The 26,503-nt window shown below is 38.3% G+C and overlaps 2 protein-coding genes across 2 annotated transcripts; both read right to left on the bottom strand.

Moving 5' to 3' along the window:
• Positions 1–476: 476 nt before the first annotated feature.
• Positions 477–6,175, bottom strand: cwc25 (CWC25 spliceosome associated protein homolog). The gene is made up of 9 exons (XM_059339884.1): positions 6,016–6,175; positions 5,174–5,346; positions 4,842–5,078; positions 4,679–4,748; positions 4,211–4,362; positions 3,546–3,618; positions 3,220–3,425; positions 1,306–1,473; positions 477–1,144 (listed from the first exon to the last, which is right to left on the bottom strand). The coding sequence occupies exons 1-9, from the start codon at positions 6,031–6,033 to the stop codon at positions 1,033–1,035; spliced, it is 1,209 nt and encodes a 402-aa protein (XP_059195867.1). The 5' UTR covers positions 6,034–6,175; the 3' UTR covers positions 477–1,032.
• A 4,059-nt stretch (positions 6,176–10,234) lies between these two features.
• On the bottom strand, positions 10,235–15,807 carry sp6 (Sp6 transcription factor). Its single transcript, XM_059328469.1, has 2 exons — positions 15,590–15,807; positions 10,235–11,278 (listed from the first exon to the last, which is right to left on the bottom strand). Exon 2 carries the CDS (start codon positions 11,159–11,161, stop codon positions 10,235–10,237), a length of 927 nt encoding a protein of 308 aa, XP_059184452.1. The 5' UTR covers positions 11,162–11,278; positions 15,590–15,807.
• Positions 15,808–26,503: the final 10,696 nt, after the last annotated feature.

Raw genomic sequence — 26,503 nt, 5'->3', positions numbered from 1 at the left:
TCCCCAGCACCCGCAGGTACTTTTTCTAATGAGAAAAGTCAAAAAAAGAACGGCTCGCTGACGGACGTGAGCCGGCTCCCATTGTTCATGACCGACACATCACTACAATCTGTTAATGACAATGCTTATAAGTGTTAGTCAGTCATTGTTTTTCAGTCATGCACTGTTTTCAAATATTTGTTCAATGTTTAAAAAACTGGAAAAAAAAACACAAGGCACTTGTAACCACTTCTTAAATTCTGACCACTAAATGTTATGTCAGTCTTCCAATAGGACACTGTTAAATTATGTTTTGAGTAATCTATTTAAGGATTTTACAACAGTAAATTAAATTTCACTAAACATCCGGATAGACAAAAAATTATTTTCTGTGACCATGGCCAAGTTTGAAGGAGTTTTATTTAGCAGTTAGGCTGCAGTTCGACTTGGCTGTTGGTTTTTAATATTGCGATAGAAACAATATAGAAACATATGTATGATTGACATTTTTATATATTTTTACAAAACATATATTGTAATCTAGCACAGCCCTATCTAGTAGTTTCTGAGCGACAAAGTGTCGCCAGTAACAACAAACATTGGAGCAAAGGAAATTAGTTTTTATTTCATTCGCCACTCACAGAGAGGAGTACACTAAGTAACAAATGTATTACAAAAACCTGACAAGATAAAAGAAGGTTCTATAATACTGTAAAAACGAATACAATATACTGTACAAAGTTCGGATCACATGAATCTTAAAGGACCATTGACGATTAGGACAGTAATAAAAACAGATCTGCCTGAAGTAGTCTGAAATATAAATTATGTTACATTTGTGGAAACTACTTTTCAAAATATGAGCTACAGGTAGGTGTGGAGCCATGTAGTTCCTTGTACGAACTTTGACACCACCACAGCACCCATCCTCAGTTTGTTACACATACACAACTGCTTCAATACACTAAAGGGATCGATAAAAGAATGGGTGGCGTACTCCTGGCTGGTCTTTTTAGTCAGTTCAGTTCATCTGTATGATAAAAGGTGTCGTCTTCATCTCTTCATGAAGTTGTCCAGAGAGGCTGCCGTCCTCTGAATGGAGTGGATATTCCTCTTCACTCTGTCCTCTAGAGAAGAGCTGGCAGCACTCTCCAGTTTCATGTTACTGCAAGAGGGAAAGTTGAGTGTTACTGGTGCTATACATTTAGCATGCAAGAAAGGTGAAAAATAAAGAGACATCAGGAGGATATTTTATGTGGATTTAAGACAAAATAATAACATCAAACCATCCGAGTATCTCTGTGTCCATGTTGTTCAGACACTTACTGAATGAAGCCAGCGTGGCGGTCGTGCTTGGTATTTTGTTCCCGCTGCTTTTCCTGCTCGTCTTGCCTCTTGTATCTCTTCACATTATTCTCCCTGTCCTCCTCCCTCTGCTTGGCCTGATCCATCATGTCCTGCCTCTTGCGCTCCAACTCTTCTGCAGAGAGCTTCCTACAGAAGACAGAAAAAACGTGGGGGAAATTACTGGAATCCATTCAGTGTGGGTGGTGATTAAGATGTTGCTCTGTGTAAACAAATTCTTATTTAAAGAAGGCACCATACTGTAAAAAGGAGATGTCCATGTCTTTTTAATTATAAGGCAGCTGTGTGTGACTTCCATAAGGTTGTGAAAAAAACTTAGCTTAGCCTGATTTAGAAATGGTGTCAGCTATTCATTTTTTTTCTTCCAATAATGTTGTTAATTTAGCTATTAATTGTATTACCATTTATTTTTTACTCACTCGGTTATCATTTATAGAATTAACTGACAATAAAATGCTTTGTTTGTATAATGTATAACAATGGCAAATATTATTTAATAAAGTTTATGTTTGAGAAAGTAACTCTGGGTGCCTAAAAAGAGTGATGAAAAATCAGTGCACAAATCCACAAAAAATATCGGTATATCGATATCGACCACCCCTTCTCAAATCGGTATCCCATATCGGTCGGGCTCCAGTCACAAATATACTGTATAGAGGTAAATAGCCATTCCCCAGCTGCAATCACAGCCAAGAGATGCAGAGTGTTGTTGTGGAAAACCCAGAAACACTAACCAATTAGAGCAGACTGGGCTTTTTCAGGAGGGGGCGTTTCAGACAGAGGGTGAATACAGGTAGATTTCTCATATAGACAGTATGAGAAAAATACAAGTATGAACCTGGAAAAATTGGCACAATAGGTCACTTTAAAAGGAATTTTCTAACTAACCTTTGGTCACTGTAAGCTGTTTCATAGCCAATATTCAGACATGTTTAATGGACTTAAGAATGGCTCAAAGCAGTAATTCTGCATAATATGTAAACATGTAGAGATACATATATATCATGGCAGATGGCAGCAGCATGACAGGACTTTAAGATTGAATACTGGAGGGAAACTCCAATATCTAATGAGGAATGGATGACTTTCAGCACATAATTAAAAGATGAAAGGCATACCTCGACAAGCAAGCAGATAATGAATCTTGATCTAAGTGCAATCTAAACTGAAATCATGACTAGAATCATTAGGGCTGTAGCAATCCATATCAACTGCAGTGTCTTTACTTTCTGGAGCCCCGTAGAGCAGAGGTATCAAACTCTGGCCCGCGGGCCAAATTTGGCCCGCAGTATAATTATATTTGGCCCGCAAGGCAATACCAAATTATTATTATTATTATACATCGCAAATAATACTACACATCCCAGAATGCTCTGCTCGTGTTTTGGCTTGAACACAGTAGATCAGTGTGTAGCAAACTGAGCAACAATTAAAGTTGTTAAAGTTGTTGCACTTTTTCTTGCTAGTCCAAGGCATGGGCTTGAATGGTTGCACATTCATTGAAGGATATTTTTATTAGTCAATTGGTTTATTATTGTTATTTTATTCTCACATTTATTTTTAGCCTGTGGAAAAAAAGATTACTGTTAAATTTAAATTTAAAGAAGGCCGCATATAAAATAAAGGGACATACGATTTTTATTTAAATTTTATTTAAGAAATGAATGCCATTGATGTGTTTGTTTGTTTTATTTGATATTCGATTTTGCATGTTTGCAATATTAAGTTATGTCAAGCTTTGCTTGTTCCATTTCGTTTGAACTTGTTTAGGTCAATTTTTTCAATAAATATCAATGTTGGCCCGCGACTTTGTCCAAGTTTTACATTTTGGCCCATTGTGTATTTGAGTTTGACACCCTTGGCGTAGAGTCTTACTTGGACACATGGTGCCTCTGTCTGTGGTAACGGTCTCTCTCTGGGCTGGACGCTCTGGGCTCAACCTTCCTGTCGCCTCTGTGTGAGGATGAAGAGTAGCCATGAGTGTCCCTGTTGTTCCTGTGAGGCGATCGGGAGTGACTCCTCTCGCGCCGTCCTGAGTGATTGGAGGTAGCTGAGGAATGGTGGTGTCTACCAGCTGGGAGCTGAGAGGGAAGACTGCATTGTTAGAGTTCTGGTTGGGAACAATATTAATAATTGAATCTTTAAATGTGTGATTAAAATAGCACTGGTAAAATGAAATACTGGTTTTGGTGCTAACTGACCAGAAGGCCATAGCCAGGAATATGATGGGAACGAGATTTGGTGTCTGCTGAAGAGTCATCACGTGAATGTGACCTGAAAATGGATCAAAGATGATCATTTAAACAAACAATAAAATTGGATTTTTGCATCGTAAAAACACACATTTATCAACTATAAAGTTAAAATTATTGCTTAACCCATATGCTTCATGAGGGACATTATTTTTTTTAATCAATTTTGAACTTCATCACTTGGCTGCCTAAATGCATGCGGCATAAATTTTGGCTTCTGTGTTTTTTGATTGTATTTTGAAAATTCAACCTCAGCTCCTATAATAAGTCTATAATAAACTCTTTAGCCTAAATACAGATACTCAACTAAATGCGGTTTCCTCTAAGGTTATTTTGCTGCTAGTCATTGAAATATATTCTATGAAAGAACCCTCCCTAGTATTTACTATACAGAGAATATATATACAAATGTTTTTTTCATGTAAAAATGCTACAATTCTGAATATAATTCCAAAAATAATCCGGATTGATGTTAGTTAACTCCGTGAAAGTGGAAAATGATATCAATATACAATATTATGGCAGTTTTTTGATGCCGTCATATTTGCTCTCTAAGGACATCAGAGAAACTTTTTTAAAGTGAGGCATAAGGGTTAAACACTCTACTTACATACCTGTGTTTTTTCTCTTCCTCCTCATCTGAGCTTGAACTAGAACTTCTTCTCTTGTGCTTTTTCTCCTTTCTTCTCTCTTTGTCTCCTTTCTTCTCCTTTTTCTCCTTCTTCCTTTTCTTCTTTTTGTCTTTCTTGTCAAGATTTTGGCGAAGCTGTAAGAGCAGCGACCAATATTTTAGAATAAACAAAAATACTTGGTAACCTTCTCCTCAAAACGGGTTAGAATTTTTGTACAATTGTGTTAATAAAGATGGTGGAAGTATCACTGAAAGATGCCAACAAAGGATAATACATATCAGATGTGTTGTTTTTTGTTTTGTTTTGTTTTTTACAGTAAAATAACAAATCTTAATACACTTAGTCGGAGTTTGTGTTAATCAAATGTTAAAATATCTTTAAGTCTTTAAAAAATGTATTAATTTCAAACAAATAAATCAAGACATTTATACAAAAATACTTATACCATACCATTTCTTTAATTTTCCTCATCTTCACTGGATTACTCAAGACCTCTCTCTTCTTTTCTTCCTCGCGCTTCCTTCAGAAAACCAACAAAAGATCATTTACATAATTTGCAACTTATATCTTATTTTGAAATTATAAAAGATGTTAGGGTTAGGGACTTACTAACCTGATCTCAAACAGGGGATCTTCCCTGATCTTGGCAGCCAGGTCGAGATTGGAGGCAGGAGTGGTGGGGTTGAAAATGGAGCCAGGCAGGAGGCCAGTTTCAGCCGATGGACCACTCTCAGGCTCCTCGTATTGATCGGTGATCTGCTTGTCAATGGAACGTCCCAGCAGATACTCGTCTCTGGACACCTGACCAGCAGGGCCCTGGTACATCCAGTCCAGACGATCATCCTTCTTTCTTTCATCATAAAAAAAGAGAGACAACATGACTAAGACACTACTTTTTTGCCTTAAACCACAAAGAAACTTTTACAATAATATCAGAGAACTAACTTGATGGAACCAGCTTCTTCTGCAAATCTTGTTATTTCTTCTCTGGCTCGTTCCTCTTTTAATTCTTTCTGGAGCTCCTCGATCTTCTTGCGTTCAGCCTCGTGTTTCTGTTCAGCTTTCCAAACACGCTCGATATTTTTCATAGTCTGGGGATGCCAGCTCTTTTTCAAGTTCTGACAGAAGACAAGATTGACAACATTTAGTTTCTCTAACTGTAAAGTACAAGCATTAGTGCTTAAGTTTGACACTAGACAAACTAGTTAGAAAGCATTACAAATTGATGGTATTCAATCAATAACAATTCCTTTTACCCACCTCAGCATAATTCTGCAAGTATTTTGTCCTATATTACACTTGCTATCACACCTACAATACTTATTATTATTACTATTATTTTCTTTTTATTTTATTACTATTATTTTCTGCCCCTTCAACCAAAAATGATTAACTTGGACAGGAGTATAAAAATGATACTGATACAAGTAATAGAAAATATCTTCAGGTAATTTCGGCATGGAAATTATTTATTGTGAAGCAGAATATTACATCAGATACGTTACATCAACTTCTCAACATCTTCTTGCTAAAGTCCGCTGACCTTACTAGCTATTATCTAGGGGAATAGATTATTAAATATAATAAGAAAAGACTGAAGTTAAAGTGTGTGTTGCTAAACTAAACTGTAACGATTCCCATTGGGCATTATCTCCTGTTGTAGCAGCTGATAGACACCAGTAAGCCAACGAACATGTTAGAACACACATATTATATTCTGAATGGAGTTTGGTTTCAACAGTCTCCAACAGAAAGCGCCTATCTTGGATGAAATAGCTCATACATACCAAGTCGCCGCCCCCCATCTTGAAAAATTCGTCGTTTCAGTAAAACGAAGATGGAAAAAAACAAATTTGTCCTTACAAAAAAAGGTGAACCAACGAAAGTTCAACGTTAGACGCTAGAAAATGGAGCCACTGCGGCTGGTGTGTGATGTGTTTAGCTCATTTCCTGTTATGGATCATTCTCTTTCCGGTGTTCAACTCATGGCGCCTTCAGGCTCCTGTCGTGAAGTCCGGACATTACAGACATGCCGTTGTGCTTGTTGAAATAACTGTTGAAATAATCACCTAAGTCATTTTTGTCAACATTTTTGTTGTTTTTTGCCTAAATCATCTCCTCATGACGCCGGCCACCTATGGTAAAATCGCCTGCATGCATTTTTGAACATGCCTTTGTGACTTAAGCAAGATATGATAACACTTTATTTTGAAGGTGTCTACATAAGAGTGACATGAGCGTGTCATAAACATGACATGGGATGTGTCATGAACATTAATGACACTTTGAAGTAACATTAATGCTCATGATACTTGTCATGTCATGTTTCTGACAGGCTTGTGTGACTCTTATCTAGACACCTTCAAAATAAAGTGTTACCATATCTTGCTTAAGTCACAAAGGCATGTTCAAAAAAATTGCCTAAGTTGTTTTGTCTTTCCTGCAAAACTTGAAAAAATTAGTTAGGCGATTATTTTAACAGGGTGACGAAGTCGTTATGGTTGCAGTTAATAAAACAAATAAATAAACGTTGTGTCAGTGTATATATTTTAGTGGTTGTGACTTTGTTACACAAACTGTATCATATAGTCATGTTAGGATTAATTTGGTCGACTGTATAAATAAGGTTGAGACAGATGCTTTCTGTGTGGATCATCCGTAACATCGAATTCCAAAACCTTGGCATCCTGAACCTGAACGCAACACTTCTAGTTCATTATATAAACATTATATAAATAAATGATTATCTTAATAATCTACATGCAATGACCCACATAAAATGCTTTAATATAGATATGAATAATACATATTGAAATATATATTTAAAATGAACTCTGCACTATATGGTGCAGTCAGAATATTAAGACCTCATTGTTTTTCCCCCAAATTGTGTTATGCCACAGTCTTGTGCTAAAATCGCTTGAATTATTTTCCCCCCTAATCAATCGACACTGAATATCCTATAAGGACAAAGGGGAAACTGCGTATTAAAATGTATTAAAAATAAAAACTGGGACATCACATTGACATAAGATGAAGACCCATTGTTATGACCCATTTCTCTCGATCATCTTTGACAAGATTCCTACACCTTGGAAGAAGTCCATCCATGGACAGTTATCAACTAAATGGACATTACTCAGAAAGGCACACATTTGTATATATTTGGAATATGTAAATATAGGAATATATACTGATACATATATACAAGCTCTCCTCTGCTCATAACACTATTACTATTATAATAATACTTTTGTGTGCTGTTGTATTTGAGTGTATATCTAACTGCAAATAATAATTGAGAAGTAGAACATCCTAAGCAAGAAAAGGTTCAACATGGACACAGAATATAGTTTTTTTATTTAAAGGACAATAATAGATTAAATACAACTCATTACATCATACTTAACTTATTGAATGTTTTAAAACTTATTTTATTACAGTCAACTGAAACATTTACTACAGCAACCAATTAAAACAAAAATTGTCCATCTTGTTCTACTGACCAACATAAAAGAAGACTCTAAAAAAACATAAAAATAAAAGTCAATACATAATAATTGACTAATGTTTAAGCACGGTCTTCCATTTCTTATCTTCTATACATAAATACAGCAATCCTGAGCCTCCGATAATGCAAGCTCGCTAATATATAGAAATCTCAGCCTAATGTCTGTGATGGGTTACATACATCCTAAAAGTTTTTTTCAACTGTAAAGCTGCTCACACTGCTTGCTACAGAACTAGTGATCACATAATATTGATTATGAAAGTTAACTATCCAAACAAGGAAAACAAAAAATAATTCTGATGCTTGTGTTCAACTGCACTTTATTTAAATAATTACACTGCTAACAGCTTTTCTCTGCATGATAATTCAGTGTCATGTTTCAAAAAATGTTATGTTAAATGAGTTGTTGGTGTCAGTGAACATGGCAGAATTGGAGACACACTAACAGTTTTTAATAAGATGTGTTGAGAGATAAGCCCTTCACACGTTGTTTGTTGATGATTGGGACGCTAGCTTGATCTGACATGCAAATGGTTGTTGAGCTGATGATATTTGGATGAACTGCACAAACCCATTGAATGTAGTTTCTATTGTACATTTGGGACATGAAAAGCAGTTCCGATATTTTGGCCACTAGGGGGGGCAGCAGAACACATTATACGTACAACACTGACATATTACAACATATTCCTCATGAAGCAGTTCGTATGTTTTCCTACGAAAACCTTTGCATGATTCTTGTGATATCCTAATAAATGTTATATGTGACGACCGCCGTTGTACACAATGTCACAATTGCAGTTTTTAAACACTCTGTTAGTGCTGTAAAACAGTTAGGTTTAGGCACGAAAATCAATTCCTTAAGGTTAGGAAAAAAGAAAAGAGTTAGCACTACATCCGGAAATAACTTCCAACAGCAGAACCGGACATGAACGATCTCCTGGTTAATTTTTTTTTTTTTTAATTACGTCGCTTTGTCATGGGATACCTATGAATTTGTAGGAAATCATTCGAATTGTTCCTGAGGACAACATGCATATTATGAAGATGAAGTCGATGACTAAGCCAAAACTTTAAAGCTGCAGGCCAGAAATAAAAAAAAAGAGCCTCAATACACTAAAACATAACATACTCAGTAGAGCTGCAGAATTGAGCAATATCTCTTTTAACTCATCACTATGAACAAGTAATTTGATCTCTTTTTTATATAAAAATCTTGATTAGTGCAGCTTCAAATGTTGTAAGGGGATGTAAACTATCCAACTTAGTTCCCTTCAGCTCCAGCAGCCTGTAGTGTTGACAGTGTGGACCTGTGGAGGCATGTTTATGCCAAATATGATTGCATAAAGATTAATTCGACCAGGCAGCATTTTCTCTCCGTGTCCAGCTTTTAGTGATCATAAAGTTCATAAAATCTTCTTGTTCTTAGCTTCCAGGAGTGGAGGGCATCCCATCATGTCCTCAGCAACTCTGACCATTTCTTACATTTTATTTTAGTCGTGATGTGTGAGTTTACCTTTTTCACATCATTGTCACACTTAGTGTTTCTTTGCATTGTTGTGTTTCATCTGGTAAACTGATGAATCACAGTTCACATTCTGCTACTGTGTGATTATTCTCATTAATAAGTGTTTACCATTATAACTACAGTGGCAACACAAACACACATTTTTTTGGTAAATACAAGCCTTTATAGTGCATGGAATTCCCATATTTTATTTTATATTATATATTATATTATAAACATTATAGCATGCTGCCACAGTACAGCATTATTATCTGTTGTACTTTTATTTTGTTTGTGTAGCATTTTAAAGCAATTACATGCCTACATACCTACATGCACACACCCAGTTTTGGTGGCATGATCTTTCAATCACCTTAAAGAGTTCCTGACCTTTTCAACATGACAACATGATTTATTATATTCCAGTGTCTTAACACATCTTGCACAGTAGGCTACACACATGTGGTGATAGTCTGTTTCACCGTCTCTTTTCTCCGTTCAAAAGCACGCTGCCTTTGAAACTGGTACACGTTATATACTGTATACTGGTACTGCATTGGAGATATTTCTTCAACCCTTCCAGTAAAACATTAGAATAATATCATTGTAAACAAGTTAACAAGCCACCTTCAGTTAATCTCTTCCCAGTCTCTTGGTCTACTGGCCGCTCTAGTAGCAATGGAAGTCCAGAAACAAGCAGTAGGTTCAGCTTGTTGACTTAGCCACCATTCACTTTCAGTAAACAGAGATATCCACAGAATCAGTAATATTCCTGTTTTTTCTGTGTTTTATGAGATTTAAATATAACTGATTTAGCTCAGTTGATAAATTCACAGACCACAGATGAACACTTACTGTTCCAACCAACTTTCATCAGTGAAAGTTTGTCCAAACGCTTTTTCTATTCTCTATTCTATCATAAAACTATGACACCTCTATGACTGAGAGGGCAACAAAACTGAAAAAAAATCTCCTGAAAGTGATGAAATTAGCCGGACTGCCCTGTCACGCTGGAGACTGAGGCATCTGTCTCACATTTAAGCTTCAGCGGAGGCTCTGTGGCATCAGACGCAGACACGTTTGAGGCTGACTGAGGAGGTGTAGGCATGTCGAATCCCTTTTCCATCCTTCCGTCTCCATTCACCCTCTCCTCCCCGTGTCCTGGCGGGGACTCGTGTGTGCGCATGTGCTTTGCTAGGTGGTCATTGCGCATAAACACTCTAGGGCACAATGCGCAGCTGAACTTCTTCGCACCGGTGTGCGTCTGAAGGTGGCGCTGCAGTTCATCAGAGCGTGTGAATCTCTTGCCGCAGAAGAGCCAGTTGCAGACAAACGGCCGGTCCCCGCTGTGCCATCGTAGGTGAGCCTTCAGATGGGAGGTCTTGGCGTAGGCTTTGCCGCAGCCGGGGATGTGGCAATTGTGCATGTGCTTCCTCCTGCTGTCGTCAGTGCTCTGGCCCAGCTGTTCAGCATGGACGCAGTTAGGGCAGCGACACGCAGCCTGGCCGGCACCTCTGGATGAGGAGCGGCGCTGGGGCTTAGGGCGGGCTGAGGCAGGGTTCTCCTGTGGCTCCTCCAGGGAGAACGCCTCTTGCTGCAGCATTTCAGGGGCTAGCGGCTCCATCTTGAAGCCATCATGGGGGAAAAGGTGAGATGAGTGCGAGGTTGGGGCGAGTTGAGCCGGAGGAAGGGTGCACAGCTGCGGGTCGGATCCGTAAGGCCCTAAAGAGTGCTGCAGCCCCATGGAGCTCCCTGGATTGACTGAGGGTAAGCCAACACCCTGCCCCGTCTGCAGGTCTATCCAGCTCCCTGGTTGCACGTCCCTGTGGAGGTCCCACCAGGAGGGGATGTTCATGTCTTCTGAGCTGCCACTTGGTGGTGCTGTCCGTAACCAAGGCTCGTAAGGGTGGGCCATGAGAGAAGCTGGTGCAGGTGCAAGAGTCTTGATGTGGTCGGTTTAAAGTGTCTTCACTATCTTTTGGGTACGAGGTGAAGATTAGCACATGGTGGGATGGCGATGCATCGAAAAAACCTGCAGAAAGAGAGAAAGAACAAACTGTTAGCTCTTTAAATCTTGTATCAACTCAGCCTTTCTCACTCAGTTGCATTTTCTCAGTGACTTCACTGAACCACATGAAGTCTTGAGGTCATTTTTTTCCAGTCTAAAAGGCTTTGAAATTACTCAGCTTCTGCTGATCTAAGGTTTCTGAACTTCACAAGTGCAGACATTCAGGCCTAAAGCCTCCTGTCTACAACATTTAAACCCCAAGCACACCTCCTTCATCGCCATGGATACTACAGTTCTCACGCTGCGTGGCCGAGGAGACAGAAGAGAGGGGGAGACAGACGTGTCCAGGCAGAAGCCTGCCACATGCATCCGCTGCCAGGTACTTCCCATGGAGGACAGTCAAAGACAAGCGCAAAGAAAACAACATCATTGGCCCTGTGAGGAGGCAAAGGCAGTGGGGGGGAGGGGGGGGTGCTGCTGGTGAGATGGGGGGAGGGACAGAGTGAAGGGGAGTGTTGACAGGAGAGCAGTTTGGTAAAGGAAGAAGTTCCAGGGAGGTATGGCTCCAGGCCAAAGTCTATTTGTACGTCTCTGAGGTTTGTGGAGATGAAACCTGGCAGACAGGAGAACCTGTTTTTTTATGAATCACACATGATTTACAACAACAGCCCTCCAGGCAAGTTACAAAAGGAGCCCCGTAAAACGGCCCGCCTCTTACACACTGGCGGCAGAAAACATCAACAGTTGCAGACTGACGGCATACAGGAGCCTGAGAATGGGAGACCAACAATGACATGAGGACAATTACTGTATGTGTATAATTACGGGCACACGTTCTGAAACAGCATCCTGTCCCCAACACGCTCCAGGTATGCACACCTCAACATCGTCAGTCAGCGAGAGGAGGTGACACAAAGCTTGTTAAAGTTGGACAAGTCTGTGGAAATTTATGCACTTCGGCTCCAAACATGTCCTAGCCCCAAACAATCTTGTTGACTTCCACCACACCCCCACCCTCTACAATTATCTTTACAGCAGGAAACAGTAAAGAAGGCTGAAGCTTTATCTGACACTGAAAACTGCACAAGGTCAACAAAAAACAAGAGGTCAAGCTCCAGGGAAAGACACAGCATCCGGTCTCATATGTAGATCCACTTGAGGCAGGTGGAGCGTGCACACAGGTGGTGTCACTGACTGGCAGTGGAGGATCCCCTCAATTTGTTAAGTCAATACAGCCAAACCAAGAGATTACACATCCTCAAAGGTTCAGTCAAACCAACTCAGAGATGCTTTCTAGTCGCAATGAAATCGTAAAGCAATTAGTTTGGAATTCCCTAATGAAAGGTCTAGTGTTAAAGGTCAAGCTGATTTATTTCACGTCGGCCTGGAGCCAGAGCGGCTGCTCTGTAATTTTTTGGGAATGCGACTGAGACGCGCGTCGGAATGGTCCCCCCAACTCTGCTCTTACTGACAGAACCGTAAACAAACGAAGACAGCAGCATCCTCCTCCGTTCGCTAAAGTGCTGGGAAGCGCTGCAAGCTCCTCAGGGAAACAGCTGGCAGAGATGGGGCCCCTCGGGGGGGATGTCAGCCTTGAAGGAGGAGGAGGAGGATGGTACAGAGCAATGACAGAGCTGTGGTCATAAAACCTGCCCGACCAAGACCCAGCACAGCCCCCAGTTTACAAGTCTGCCATCGGGAAGAGGCGAAGAGAGGGAGCGGAGGACGATTTCAACAACACATATCTGTGTTTTGTTTTATTTTCCTAAATCAAGTATTTTTATTGAACATTCAAGAGCAGACTAACTTTTCTCTTGATTTTGAAAATGAAAACATTAATAGTTTTCCTGAGTTCAAACATTTTTATACTTTTTTTGTTATTGATTTTTCAAAGTCAGTTTTTCAAGACTGCTTCATTTTGCATGCATATACTTTGAGGGGCTTTTTCTATACAGGCCCATATTAATTCTCATTCTACCCGCCAAATCTCCCATCCTGTCTCATCCCAGACATAAAACACAACAGTTAAAACAGTACCACTTATGTTCTGTCGACACTCCAAACAAACCATTTTGGGTCAAATGGCATTTACAAGTAGTTTGTTTTAACCTGTTTGGAGGACAAGGTGAATGGAGTGGCACAGGTCAGGTCAGTTGTCAGAAGAGTGTACGACAGTTACTTCACACATTTATCTGTTAAAATCTAAACTTTCACAGATCTTTACTTGTGTGTAGGAAATCACCACAACATCTTTAAACATATGAAAACAAACACAAAGGTCTGAACCCATGCTGGTAAAAAAAATAATAAGGAGGAATAAAACGGACTTCATATTAGAATTTAAAAACACTATGACTTGATTTTAAATTAAAACTTTAGAGAGATTCGGAGCTGGAGCTAATGGGCTCCTCTGCACTTTACCTGTATGATTAAGTGTAGAGATAGTGTAGATATGGATGACAGCTTTACATCCTCAGTGATTTATCAGTGTCTCTAGGACCCTGACTCATACACAATTGTGTAAAATGCATTTTTGCAAGAGATTTTATTTCAAGATATATTGTAAAACTGTCAGCAGCATTTAAGAGCATTTTTGTTCCCTTCTCTGCGGAGTGGACACACTGCAACCAGAAAACATGTGATTTATAGAGTTTTCGGAGCCGCCTTTATAAACTTACCAGTTACTAAAAAGTAACAGCAGTTTTGTTCCTCCAAAGCTGACAGTCACACAACCTACATTCCTTTGAATGTAATTTCATGTTTATATTGCTTCAGTATTTATGTTTTAATGGACAGGTGAAATATCAATCATAAGGACAGAATTTTATTTAAAAGGACAAAGTCACAAAATGGGAAACCTGTTCTGGCTTGCGTAGAAATTACTATTTGGCTGAGGCCTATTATCAAAATACGTATATATCTTTATATAAATAAAAATATGGTGGAATGTTAATAAGAACATTCACACAAGTGGATTTCCAATTTCATTCTACTACAGTATATAAAGTTTGTAAAGACTTTTATATTCTTCTAATAGTGACTTTTCCTGATAAATCTTTACATACAAAGCAATATAAGCATGCAATACAATTAATTTATATTAAAAAATTGCATTATTTTAGATTCATCTGTCCATCGGTATATCACATAAAATTCCCCCTTCACGCTGTAAAGTACCACTTATAATAAAACATCAATAATAATGATCTAATAATATATATGATAATATAAAAGTGACACAGGCCATGCTTCATATTCATGTTATAAGTACATTTTGTTGCTTTTACTTGATAGAATTCTAAATGCATGACTTGCCTTTTAATGATTGGTATTGCTAGATTTACTGAAGTAAACTATTCAAATACTTTCTCCCCCACATATCTTGTTAAGACTTACACAACACTCACCACAGTTAAGCCAATTTTGAATGAACACCCTGTTTATACAAAGAAAATTCATTCATTCAGACAGTCCAGATTGATGTACAATTTAACGGATATTTTCATATCCCATAATGTGCACTTTAAACAACTGTTTTTCTTAGTAATTCATCTCTCAATCTTAATTAAAAAATCTTCTCCCACTATTGCATTTACTGTACGTCACATAATTATCTTTTATTGCACATTCCAGGAAATCTTAATCACTTTACAGGGAAATACCATATTTCTTATAGAGGGCGTGAAAACATTTCAACAGTAAACTTTACAGGGAAAAAGGACAAACAATGACATGAGACAGCAACAATAAGTGGCGGCAATTTTTTTCCAACAGCATGATTTTTTTGGATCCTTTATAATTAAAAAATATATATACAGGTGTGATTTCTCATAATTTATTAATTACTTTCTTGTGAAACATTATTTAAACTAAGATTTAATTACAGAAAACCTGCAAAATCATTTGTCTCTACGTAAAGAAGACAGTAGGCTACATCTTATTTAAAGTGGCTCTCCACACCCACAGGTCAGCCTGGTGACCTCTGCTGCACAAAACTGTCAGTTATAATATAATACTATAATAACTCCAAAAAACAACAAGTCCAAAGTACTCCAAACAGGACAACAAATAAGTATTTTTATTTTTATTTAATAGCATATGGTTTCTTTTCGGGTAATATTTTTCTCTTTTCTCTTCTCTTGTCTCCTTGTATTTATTGAAACTTTACTGTGTTGCTTCTTTTGTCTGCGTCCAATATGAAATTATTTTCTCATTTAAGGACTTTTTAAGTTTTGTGCCAATGACCTCATAAATGACCAATATTGCAATTTCTGTTCATGTTAATGCAAATCAGTTCATTTGTACGGCTAATATTAACAGTGATAATGTAGTTACCTGTTTGTCCTTGGAGCTGTTGCTGCTGCTGCTGCTGCTGTTATCTTCTGCTTGGAATAAATACACGCTGGTCGGAGAAACTTAGTCTCAGCTCAGCTCTGCTGCTTCTTCCCTTCGTCGACAAACGTGCACAGAAAAATAATATCCTCATCATATTTCATCTGATTTTCTCCATCGCAGACGGTGCAAGTGAGGCAACTTCGGCGTTTCGGCGCACAGGTAAGCAGCACTGTGAGTGGTGACAAACTTTATGATAGGCTGCGTGTCTTGAGCTCCTCCAGGCTCCGCCCCCTGCTGCCCTGCTGTCTCCCCCTCTGAAGATGCGTCGTCCTCGGCTGGAGGTGAGGAAACACTAGCTGCTCAAGTTAGGTCTGGGTCCCAACCAGAAAAGGTGTACTTCTGCTATATATTTATTCTACTTCCATATATTAAAGCGGATTAAAAAGGTTATTAATCCTTAACATTTAAAAAAAATAAAGTGTCTGCTTTTATCTGTCCAACTACAGCACAGACAGACGATTCTATATAAAGTCACAGTGGTGGAGAGTAACTGCGTTATTACTGAAGTTTTGGGGTGCTTATTATACTTTTTTCTTTTTTTTCTCCAATCTTGAAGAAACATCATACTTTATACTTATATAAGTCATTTTATAATAATAATAATAATAATAATAATAATAATTGATTCGATTTATATAGTGCTTTTAAAAATACTCAAAGTCACTTTACAGAATATGCATGAACAAATAAGGAGACAGAAAACATAGAATGACAACAGAAAACAAAGATGTTACGACAGTTTAGAGTTAGGCAGTCGGAGTCAGGTTTTGTAGGCTATCTGGAAGGGTTTTGGGTTTTATTCACATTTATTGGGACAGCTGTAGTTACTTTTCAGATCCAGATTTTTACCAATTACAATAATTATAAATAAGAAGAAGGATTTAATTAATTCTAATTGTATGGGTTTTACAGACAAAACATATGATCATTTAAAAACAAATGTGATACTTTTTTTATAGATGAAACTAACCAAGAGTACATGAAGTAATTAAAATGAGTTCCTAGACAAACAAAATGAGTCTGCCACCTAAAAGTGAATGCATCCATAATGATAATACAATAGTATAGTCACATAACCCTGACATGGGTCATTCTGCATAGTGAGTGTTTTTACTGTTGATACTTTAAGTATATTTAGTTGTGAATACTTGTTGTTCAGGGGTGGAATTTTGATATCAAAGGAAGTGGGGGCACAGAGCAGCGGCACAAATTAAGTTAAAAAAAACAAAACAAGGTGGAACAAAACACAACCATGTTTTTTTTTTAAATCAAATGGATGGCCCGACAAACATATTTTATACAGCAAAATACAGCAAAATACAGCAAAAAGTGATGAAACTGATCAATATGTTACTTCACCCTATAGAAGTAAAGTGTGAAGAATGAAACAGTCATCTTACATGATTTAGTTTGTATTTGCACAAGCAGTGCCCTGATATCTGCTCAACACCTCAAAGCAATGAAAATATCAAAATTTGTTTTTTATTATAAAACTGTGGCAGAATTTTACACAGATACCTTTAAAAAAATTAAAAAGGATAGGCTTACTTCTAATGAAGACAATAAATGTGTCCTCTGTGTCATTCTCTATAAATGATGCCCTCGCTTCTCTACTTTTACTGAAGTAAAGATTATTATTGCAGGACTTTGGTTATTTGGATATTTAATATGAAATATTTGTATGGTGTGGTATTACTACTATAAGTTGAGCAAATTATCTAAATTCATCTACCACTGTAAATGATCTCAAGTCTTTCATATTGTCAGGATGTACATCTAGAAAAATATCATGAGGTTTTAGCAAGTTTAAAACTTTTATTCATTTACAGCTAAAGTCAACTGTTTTCTGTTAGATTATATTAGATTGTTTTGTCAAATTATAACTTTTTCCTCAAAACGAGGAGACAAGATTTAGTGTTTGAAATTAAAAGTACACTAAAATACATTCCACTTTATTTTTATGGCACTTTTCTTCAAAACCACAAACGTTTTAATACAAAAATAAAGACAAAACTTAAGAGATTTGGTAAATCATCAATCACTTAGTCATAGTTATGGTGATGTACCAAATCAAGCTCCACCGTGTCACCCTGTACAGCCCTGCTGCAGTGACCTGGTCAGTGCAGTGACTGCAGCCTGTGAATCAGACCTGGAAATCCTTTGATTGCGGACACTCCTGAGAGGTGGTTTGGCTCAGGCCAAAACACAGGCGCAATACACAAATCTGGAGATCTTACTGTGCAGAAAACAGCGCACCACTTCTGTTTATCGCCCAACCTGAGCCGTACAGAGAAACAGCTGTGTATTTCTCATGTTTCTATGGGACGTTTGAACTGCTACAAAAGGCTTCTAGTACGTGCCAAATGTTGCAAGTCTTGTAATATGTCAGAGTTTAATTGACTGCTGGGGCTTTGAATGTATATCACACATTTAATAGTTTTTAACATCATCTTCCTTTGAGGCCTTTTTTTTATTTTGTCTCCTCGCTGAGTTAATTCCTTTCCTGTCACAGCATGTTGGTGGAGGAGCTTCAAATCAACTGACAAACACAGACCACAGACAGGCCGGCGGGAAGTGACTTCTCTGCTGCTCTTTCTCTAAAGCAGCACTTTACAAAGGCTGAATGAGAACATGACAGTCATTTAATGAAACCAAAGGGGCAATCAGCAAGTATTGCCAAAGTCCTGATTCAGCATGTGTATTGATAGATTTATAAAGGCATTCAAGCCGTAAAGAGTGATCACATTACTTGACCAGGTACAGTACCAGACCTCCGCTTAGGTTTTAGCAAAGAACATTCTTATATAATCGCACGGCACTTACAAAAAAATTTAAAATGACAAATGTTGCTGACACATGTAAATCTTAGTCAAAATGTAATTGGTATGATGTCTCTGTATCTCATATCTTTCAGTATAATGTAGTTGTACACATAGAGGAGATCAGACCACTGAATTGAAGACCACACACCACGTCTAAATGGTGTTTACAGACATCTTTAAATAGTCAAGCATATTTCCTCGTGAATACAATGCAGCATAATCAGAAAGAGACTGCTTAATAACATTTAATTACAGTGCAAATTCAAGTAGGGGCTTACAAATTCTCCTAATGATTTAAATGTGTTTAGATAGCTTGTTTAACAGTTTTTATGTCTTTCACTGCTTACATATATTTTTTTTTTATATAAGAGTTTACGCTGTGTGTACATGAAAATGTTTGTGGTTCTTTAAACTCTTTTGCGAGGAGGCTTTTCCTGAAGTCCTGGCATTTACTGTTGTCATCGATCCAGCAAAGTCTCTGTGAATTACAAAGTGGTGAAGTATCATCTATTTATAACTGCAGCACCTTTGACCTTTTACGTGTTAACGGTCTTCTTTAGACCAAACCTTTCCACCTACTTGGTAACTTCTCACTAATCGTATTAGAAAGCACAAACAATATTCTATGTCAATGTTTGGCCCACAGTACAATGATTTAAAAGCTCTATACAGTTTTGTAGTAACCACAAATGAAACAGGGTGTGTGTACAGATCAAGTTCCGATTTTGCAACATACTGACAAATTACATTTGTAAAAAAAAAAAAACATAAATGCTAGTGGAAATGTTTTGCCATGGGTTCATTTATTAATTACTTTGGGTTTTTTTTTATTTTATCTATTTAAATTGTTAGGTGCATTGAGAAACAATTTTTATATCTTGTAACTTTTCCATCATGAATTTGTACATCTGAATCTGAGTGTGTACATCTAAGATACGGCATTATAGGACCAGAATGATGAAAAGCTTGATCTATCTGATGTAATAATTGACAACTGAACTATCTCCACATAGCTGAGCAAACTGTGTTACTGTCTCCAAGGTTATAATTTAACTTCATTCAAATTCATTCAATAACAGAAATACAACATTTTGGGAATCACGAGTATTCACTTTACTGACTAAGCCCAAAGATCTCTATCCTAAAATGCCCAACTTTACAGTAGAAAAAAACACGCGTATATATCCCATCTGTTTCAATTATATTAAGAGACAGGTGTTGTCACAAGGGATGTGTTTCAGCAACTCTGCTTCATTCAGCCCACCTCAGCTCAAACTCTATGCCCAATTTTACATTAATTGAAAACTAGGTGGGGTCAGGCACTAAGAAGATGGTGATTGGAGCTGTCATAATGAGTTTAATTTAGCTCTTCAGAAACCTATGGATGATGTAATGGAGACTATGACAATATTTAATATAGTCTGTGAAAATAATCCACAGACCTGGTTGTGAGTAGTTTCAAGTTTCATGTCAGAACTTTTTTCTTTTTACCGAACTATTCCTGCCAACCATATCATTTTACAGGAAGAAGCATCCATAACTAGCTAACTAGCTAGTTATGGATGCTTCTTCCTGTAAAGTGATAATTAGCTAGCTAGCGTTAACAGCAGTAGCTTCCCGCATTGAGTTTTACGTAGCACCTAACATCCTCATTCCTCAAGTACAAATTATCAAAATGAGATACATGTTAATTTGAGCACTTCAGTCTTAAGAGTACAGTTTCTTATTTAATGGACAAATATATGTTTCTAAACTAAATATAAGAGTTAGCTTAGCAGTTTGTGTTTGTGAGTTTATGTTGCGTGTACATAAAAATGTTTGTGGTTTTTAAACTATCTTGCGAGGAGGCTGTTGTCATTCATCCAGCAAAATCTCAGTGAATTTCAAAGTGGTGAAGTAACATCCGGAATTGCAGCACGTTTGACCTTTATGTGTTTACGGCGTTGTTTTCTTTAGAACAAACACTTCCACCTACACAAGTAACTTCTCAATAATTTTATTACAAAGGACAAAAAACATAAAAACATCAATGTTTGGCACTCAGCACAAAGAGTTAAATGCTCTACAGTTTTGTGGTAAGCGTTCATGATACAAGGTGTTTAAGGATCAAGTTGCAATTTTGGAACATCCTGCAACATTCAATTTGGAAAAGATCCTAAGTAAAAAAGTAGCTTCTTATTTATTGGAAGTATATATGTTTTTATGCTAAATATCACAGTTAGCTTAGCTTAGCATGAAGACTGGAAACAGGCAGAAACAGCTTGTCTGGCTCTTCACAAAGGTAATAAAATCTGTCTTTGTTTAATTTGTACAAAAAAATTAAGTGTAAAAACAACAGTTGGCTTCACGTTGGTTAGTGGAAAGTCACTAGGGGGAGACCAGGGACAGTGGTAACACTTTTTGTAATTTTTAGCAAAATATCAAAAACCATTTACACTGGAATAACCAATTTGTTATATTATAAACTTCAATCTGTCAGCTGCTGAAATAATGTATTTAAGTCGTTTTATGAAATATGTACAGGTTGCAAAATTGCTTTTTATACAGTCTCTCCACTGTTACAACCGTCCCAGTGTACAGGGGCGGTTATAACACATGTCAGGGACGGTTGTAACATGTCTAAAATACACATAATGAATCAATCATATAGTCAAAATAGAAAATATTATTCATCAGTCATGTTATTGTGACAATTAATTTCATGTTTTTAAGTCTTTAGGCTAAGCTAACCAGCTGCTGGTGGTAGCTTCATAGTTGAATGGGCTTGAAAAAGCACGCTATATGTTATTCACCGGGCTTAATTTTCTTTTTCGTTTCTTCCATGTTTTTTTCGAGCAACTACTCCTCCCAGAGTTTTGGTCGCACATACTAAAAAGGTATCAAATAAACCGGCTCGGCCATGACAAGTGTGCTTTGAAAGGGTTTTGGCAAACGGTTTTCAAATTATTTGGCATCACCAAAAAACACACCAAAAAATTCCCCCAATGTTACTCTATGGAGAGGCTAGAGCTGATGACATCATCGCTAGAGTGCAGAGGGAGAGAAAAATTTGTCAAAAAATATATTTGGAAACTGCCCTTAAGGCCGAAAATGCCACTCTACAGAAATAATTTCTACATAGAAACGTAGGAAAATTCGTCTTCTCACTCACATTTGTATGCTAAAGCTGGTTGCTTGGCTACCACAGCCTGCCGCCTGAAATTTTCATCAGTGGGTCATAGGCTCAGTCACCATTGTGCTACCTCATTTGGCAATAGTGATTTAACAGTAATTTAATTAAATGATAATCATCAAGATTATTACTTTAACCTACAGACATGAGAGAAGTATGAATTTATGGGAAGATAGCATATACCATAAACATCTTTACGTATGCATGCTTATGGTATGTACAGAAAGCTATTCATTTAATGGCTACAGATGAACACTTTTTATTGCTGGAACTATTTGCTGATGTACTACACACCCTAAGAACATTGCATGCTTGCTTGTTAGCATGCATTGTAGTTTTAATTACAGCAATTAGTCAGGAACGAGTTGTTGGAGCTTTTGACTTAGTTCCCCTTAAGGTCAAATAGTTTATGTGAGACATCAGTTTAAATTTCTTAAACTCAGTGTGTGTGTTATTCTATTTCTGTGTGTACAACTTGGGACTTTCCTTAAAGCATGTGTTTAGTAAACAAGATTCCCACCATATAAAGTTGGTTCTGATTCTGATTCACTGGCCTTTGGCTGGTTTGACTTGTTTCTAGTCCCACGGGAACCACACCGCTGTCCCAGACAAATCCTCCTGCCAACACACCAGCCTCCAGAGAGCTAGGCCGGCTAAAGCCTCACTTCCCCTCCAGAGGCAGAAAAAAATCCAAACAAAGTAAACAGTAAGCACCTAGTAGTCAACTTCCTTATCCTTGTTAATTATTCAAAATCCCGGAGGAGAGACCAGCCCACAGTTGTCTTCTGAGTCCCTTTTTTTCTCTCATACAGGCACTCACTCACCACAACGGCCCCCCTCTCCTCCTGCCTCCCCTTTCAACTTCAAACCCAGTCATTTCTGCAAGCTGCGCTTTGATTGTACCAAACACCTGTATTTTTCGAGGAGAGACTTCCTTGCGAGCCCCCGCCTCCCATCTTTGATTGTTAAACAGCAGTGGCGCCGTCATTACTGTCTGTGCGACTGATGCCGCCCAGCTTCCCCTCCCATCTTCCACCTCTGCCTTTTAACCGGAACTTTAATTGCTCAGAGAAAATTTGGATTGCTTTATTTTATCTAATTTTCAAAAACCCTTTTTTTGTGTGTTAAGGGTTGTAAAACTTGAAATGTGCCTTGCTGGATTTATCGGATGATCACAGATTTCCCAACAGCAATAAAGAGAGCGCTCAATCCAAAAGGTGCTCAGATTTATTATAAGATGTATGAACTTTAAATTTAGAGCATAAAGTTGGTATAGTAGCCAGATAGACACAGACTCCCAACATTTTTTTATAACTCACAAGTAATCCTACAGGAAGACAGGCAGACAGACAAACAGACAGACAGGCAGACGGACAGACAGACACACACACACCTTTGCGGCAGTAATACCATGCTTTATTAGACGGCCTCTCCTGCCATCCTGTCTCCCCCCTCAGATTAATATCCTCTGGGCTCCTCACCAGCTGTTTCCGTCCCATAACACCCCTCATCTTCCTCCGGCCGGCCCTCCGCTTCACATGGCAGGGCTTACAAACTGGGCCACAATGCCTGCGTGGCTCTAGGAAAGGCCTTTGGCTTAGCACTGTGTGTGTGTGTGTGTGTGTGTGTGTGTCAACATGTGAGTTAGTCCGCTTGTCCAGCCATTTAAGGAAGGACAAACTTGAACAGATTTAATTTTATACATATTCTTGATTTGTTTTCTTGAAGTTTGTTGCTCATGGTAGGGCCACTCCTTCATACTGGAACTGAGGTTAAAGCAATTTTGATAGTGATTTATTTTCTCAGACATCATGCAAATGCAACAACACGTTACAGCTAAGATTACATTGTAGTCCAACAGCAACAAAGATTTTTTTTGCGAAGCACGTAAAAAATCAGTCTGAGATTACTTTTGTCCAGCAGCCTCTTATTCTTCATTCTCCTTTCCTGCTCTTAGCTTCCTCCGTCAACATCCTATTTCGTTTTTCACCTCTGCTATAATGCCCCTGAAAACATACTCTTTCAGTTGGTTCTAAGCTACTGTGTTGGTGGTGTAAACAGTCCCTCGAAGCTAGCTGACATTAGCTATCTTAAAGTTAGCAGCTTTACTTACTTTAGCAACTAGTAGAGCCTTCTTTCCATTAGGACTGTTATTCAGATAAAATATTTATGTAATATTGCCTTGAGTGTCAAAATTTTTTTGGCCTTACTTGGTTGAATCTGTGTTCTAAATCATTTTTCATCAACTCATCATTCAGCAAAACTGTTTGTTGTTAATGTGATTTGATGTATTGGTTTATTTACAAGTTTTTTTTTCTACTCGACTGTTTAAATTGACTCTGTCTGTGCTTGTTTCTGTGCCCGAGCGTGTGTGTGAGTGTGCGTACTGTATGTCTGTGCGAGGTCTCACTTGGGTGTGTCTGCCTTTGGCTCAGGTGGGTGTTTACTTCTCATGGTGTTTTTACTGTTTGTGTGCAAGGGCAGACAGGATGTGCGGTGCTTGTCAGCATGCTCCAGGAGATGAAAGGCTGAGGAGGGTGTGGAAGTAGCCAAGTGCCGTTCAGGTAACAGGTTGTCTTCTCAGAAATCTCTCAAGAATTCAGTCCTGTTGCCTTCAGCATTCCTAGTGAGCCACGAGTGAGCACCACTCACCACTAAGCTGCTTCAAAAAACAACTCAACACCTCCTACAAATCTGGCCATAACTGAACACTGATAGTGTCCAGGTGCTCAATCTCAAAACACAACTATTAGTCGAACATTCAGAGCAGTTCAGTTGGCGCTCCTTATTTCCTATGCACTCAGGTGTGCGTGTGAACTGTTATTACACTACTGCAATAAAAGTGATTGCATCAGTAAAAGACACAACATGAGTCAGTTTTAAGAATGGGGCCTACTGACATGCATATTGATGACTTATTTACAAAACAGCAGTCTGCTTTAGACGTTGACACACTAAGAATGTTCTCTGCAATGCAGTTAGGCAGGTTTATGTTATTAGAGTTTGAACTTACAGTAAAACCGTCCCTGACTTTCTCTATTGTCTCATCTATTCTTAGCACTAGTGACATTATTAGTTTGACACCATGTTGTCAGTTTACTTTTCAATCATCAGTTTAATCTTCACTTATTGTGAAGAGTGAGCCCAACAGTGGACTGACCCAAATTGGCTATCTTCAAGTGAAAGGGCTTGTTTTTTTAGTGCTCATGGCATTAAAAAAAATATAGTTTCTGTTTTTAAGTGTGTTTTTGCCCTTACCACTTAACCAGACATGCAAAACAAGTGCCAATCACCAAGGCCTTGAGCTCTAAGGGAGAGAAAAAAATCCCACCACCAATTAAGGGGAGAACCAGGGAAATGCAAAAAAAAATGTTGGGAAATAAAAAGATGAATCCAGAGTAAATATTCACTGTCAAGAGTGGTAAATTACTAAATGATGCTACTGCTACTGATGGATAGCTAGTTTGAGTGTGATGCTGCTCCAATACACCCATACAGTATAGCGACATCAGACTGTCTAGATCAAACAGCTGGCTATTAACAGGTTGATTATTTGCAGAGATCACTCAGGGCAACCTGGTGATTCAATCTATTATGTATAGATATCCGAAAAGCTACATCCTGCCGATGTGTTAGGTCATTGATTCACTTGAAAAACCGATCAACCCCAATCTATAAAGGTATCACCAATACTCAGGTTCTGGCAAGGTTGCAAAATTGTTGTTAGACATGTCTTTAAACATGGTAGACATGGTTTGTTTGGAGAAATAAATGATGCATACAAACTTGATCAAATTAAAATCCAAACACATGTCTTCAACATCATTGACATCTATAGGATCTATGTTTGCTATCCCCACAAACAGCAATGAGGTTTTGCGAAGTATACAGGATACAGGCGGTGGGGCCCCTAAGAAGGTTGGTCAGAGGTAGCTTGGCTAAAGCCAGACTATATCACAAATGAGATATAGTCTGGAGACCACCTATTAATTTTTCCGTAGAGGAGGCGTGGTTTACAATTATCCAGAGCCGTTTATTGGGCGATACAAATGTCTATCATAAGCTCCTGTATGTAGCTCTTAGCCAATCAGATCAATTATACCAGATGACGTATGTATCTCACTTCTGATATCGTCTGGCGTTAGCCAGGCTAGGTATCGGCAACTCTTGATTGCATTCTCCTCCTCAGGACCCAGCTGTGCTGCGGAGATACCGAGTTGGTCTGCCTCCTTTATCTGGTCCTCCATCAAGGCGATCAATGGCAAGACGACCACAACGGCCGAGGTCTCGCTAAACACCGTTAGCTTAGCCACTAACGGGGCTAGTTGGTAGATTAGGCTTTTGCCAAATCCTGTTGGAGGCAAGGCTAAAACATCCTATGTGGTGGTGATAAAGGAGTGTAAAGCCAAACGTTGTTCTTCTTTTAAAAAAAACTTTCGCTCTAAATTATCTAGAACACTGTCTACAGCTTGATCGAAAGAGAGCTTCGCGTCTGCTGCAGCCGTGTTGGATCCGTAAGCAAACTACAAGCTTCTTTCTGTCGAATAGTACGCATCATCGTCTTGCCGTCCCTCCCCATTCTGTGATTGGATACGAAAAGCAGAGCTAAGAATCAGTCGTGGACACCACGCCGCCTTGCAGTTCGAAAAGAAATAGAGCATGCAAGGCAGCATGGGTACACCCATGCTAGGTCAGAGGCACAGAAAGCCAAAAAAGTTTGACTTCCATGTATATAATTACCTAGATCTTCCACAACTGTGCTGTTGATAGAACAAGCGCACTAGCTTTTCCTTTAGCCTTGTCTCCCAACCATTCACTTTTGCGCAGACAGACACAAAGCAACTTTAGCATTTATTATTT

This window comes from Centropristis striata, chromosome 1 (assembly GCF_030273125.1).
Source record: "Centropristis striata isolate RG_2023a ecotype Rhode Island chromosome 1, C.striata_1.0, whole genome shotgun sequence".
Classification (NCBI taxonomy): Eukaryota; Metazoa; Chordata; class Actinopteri; order Perciformes; family Serranidae; genus Centropristis; species Centropristis striata.
This window is presented reverse-complemented; position numbering and strand designations above follow the sequence as displayed.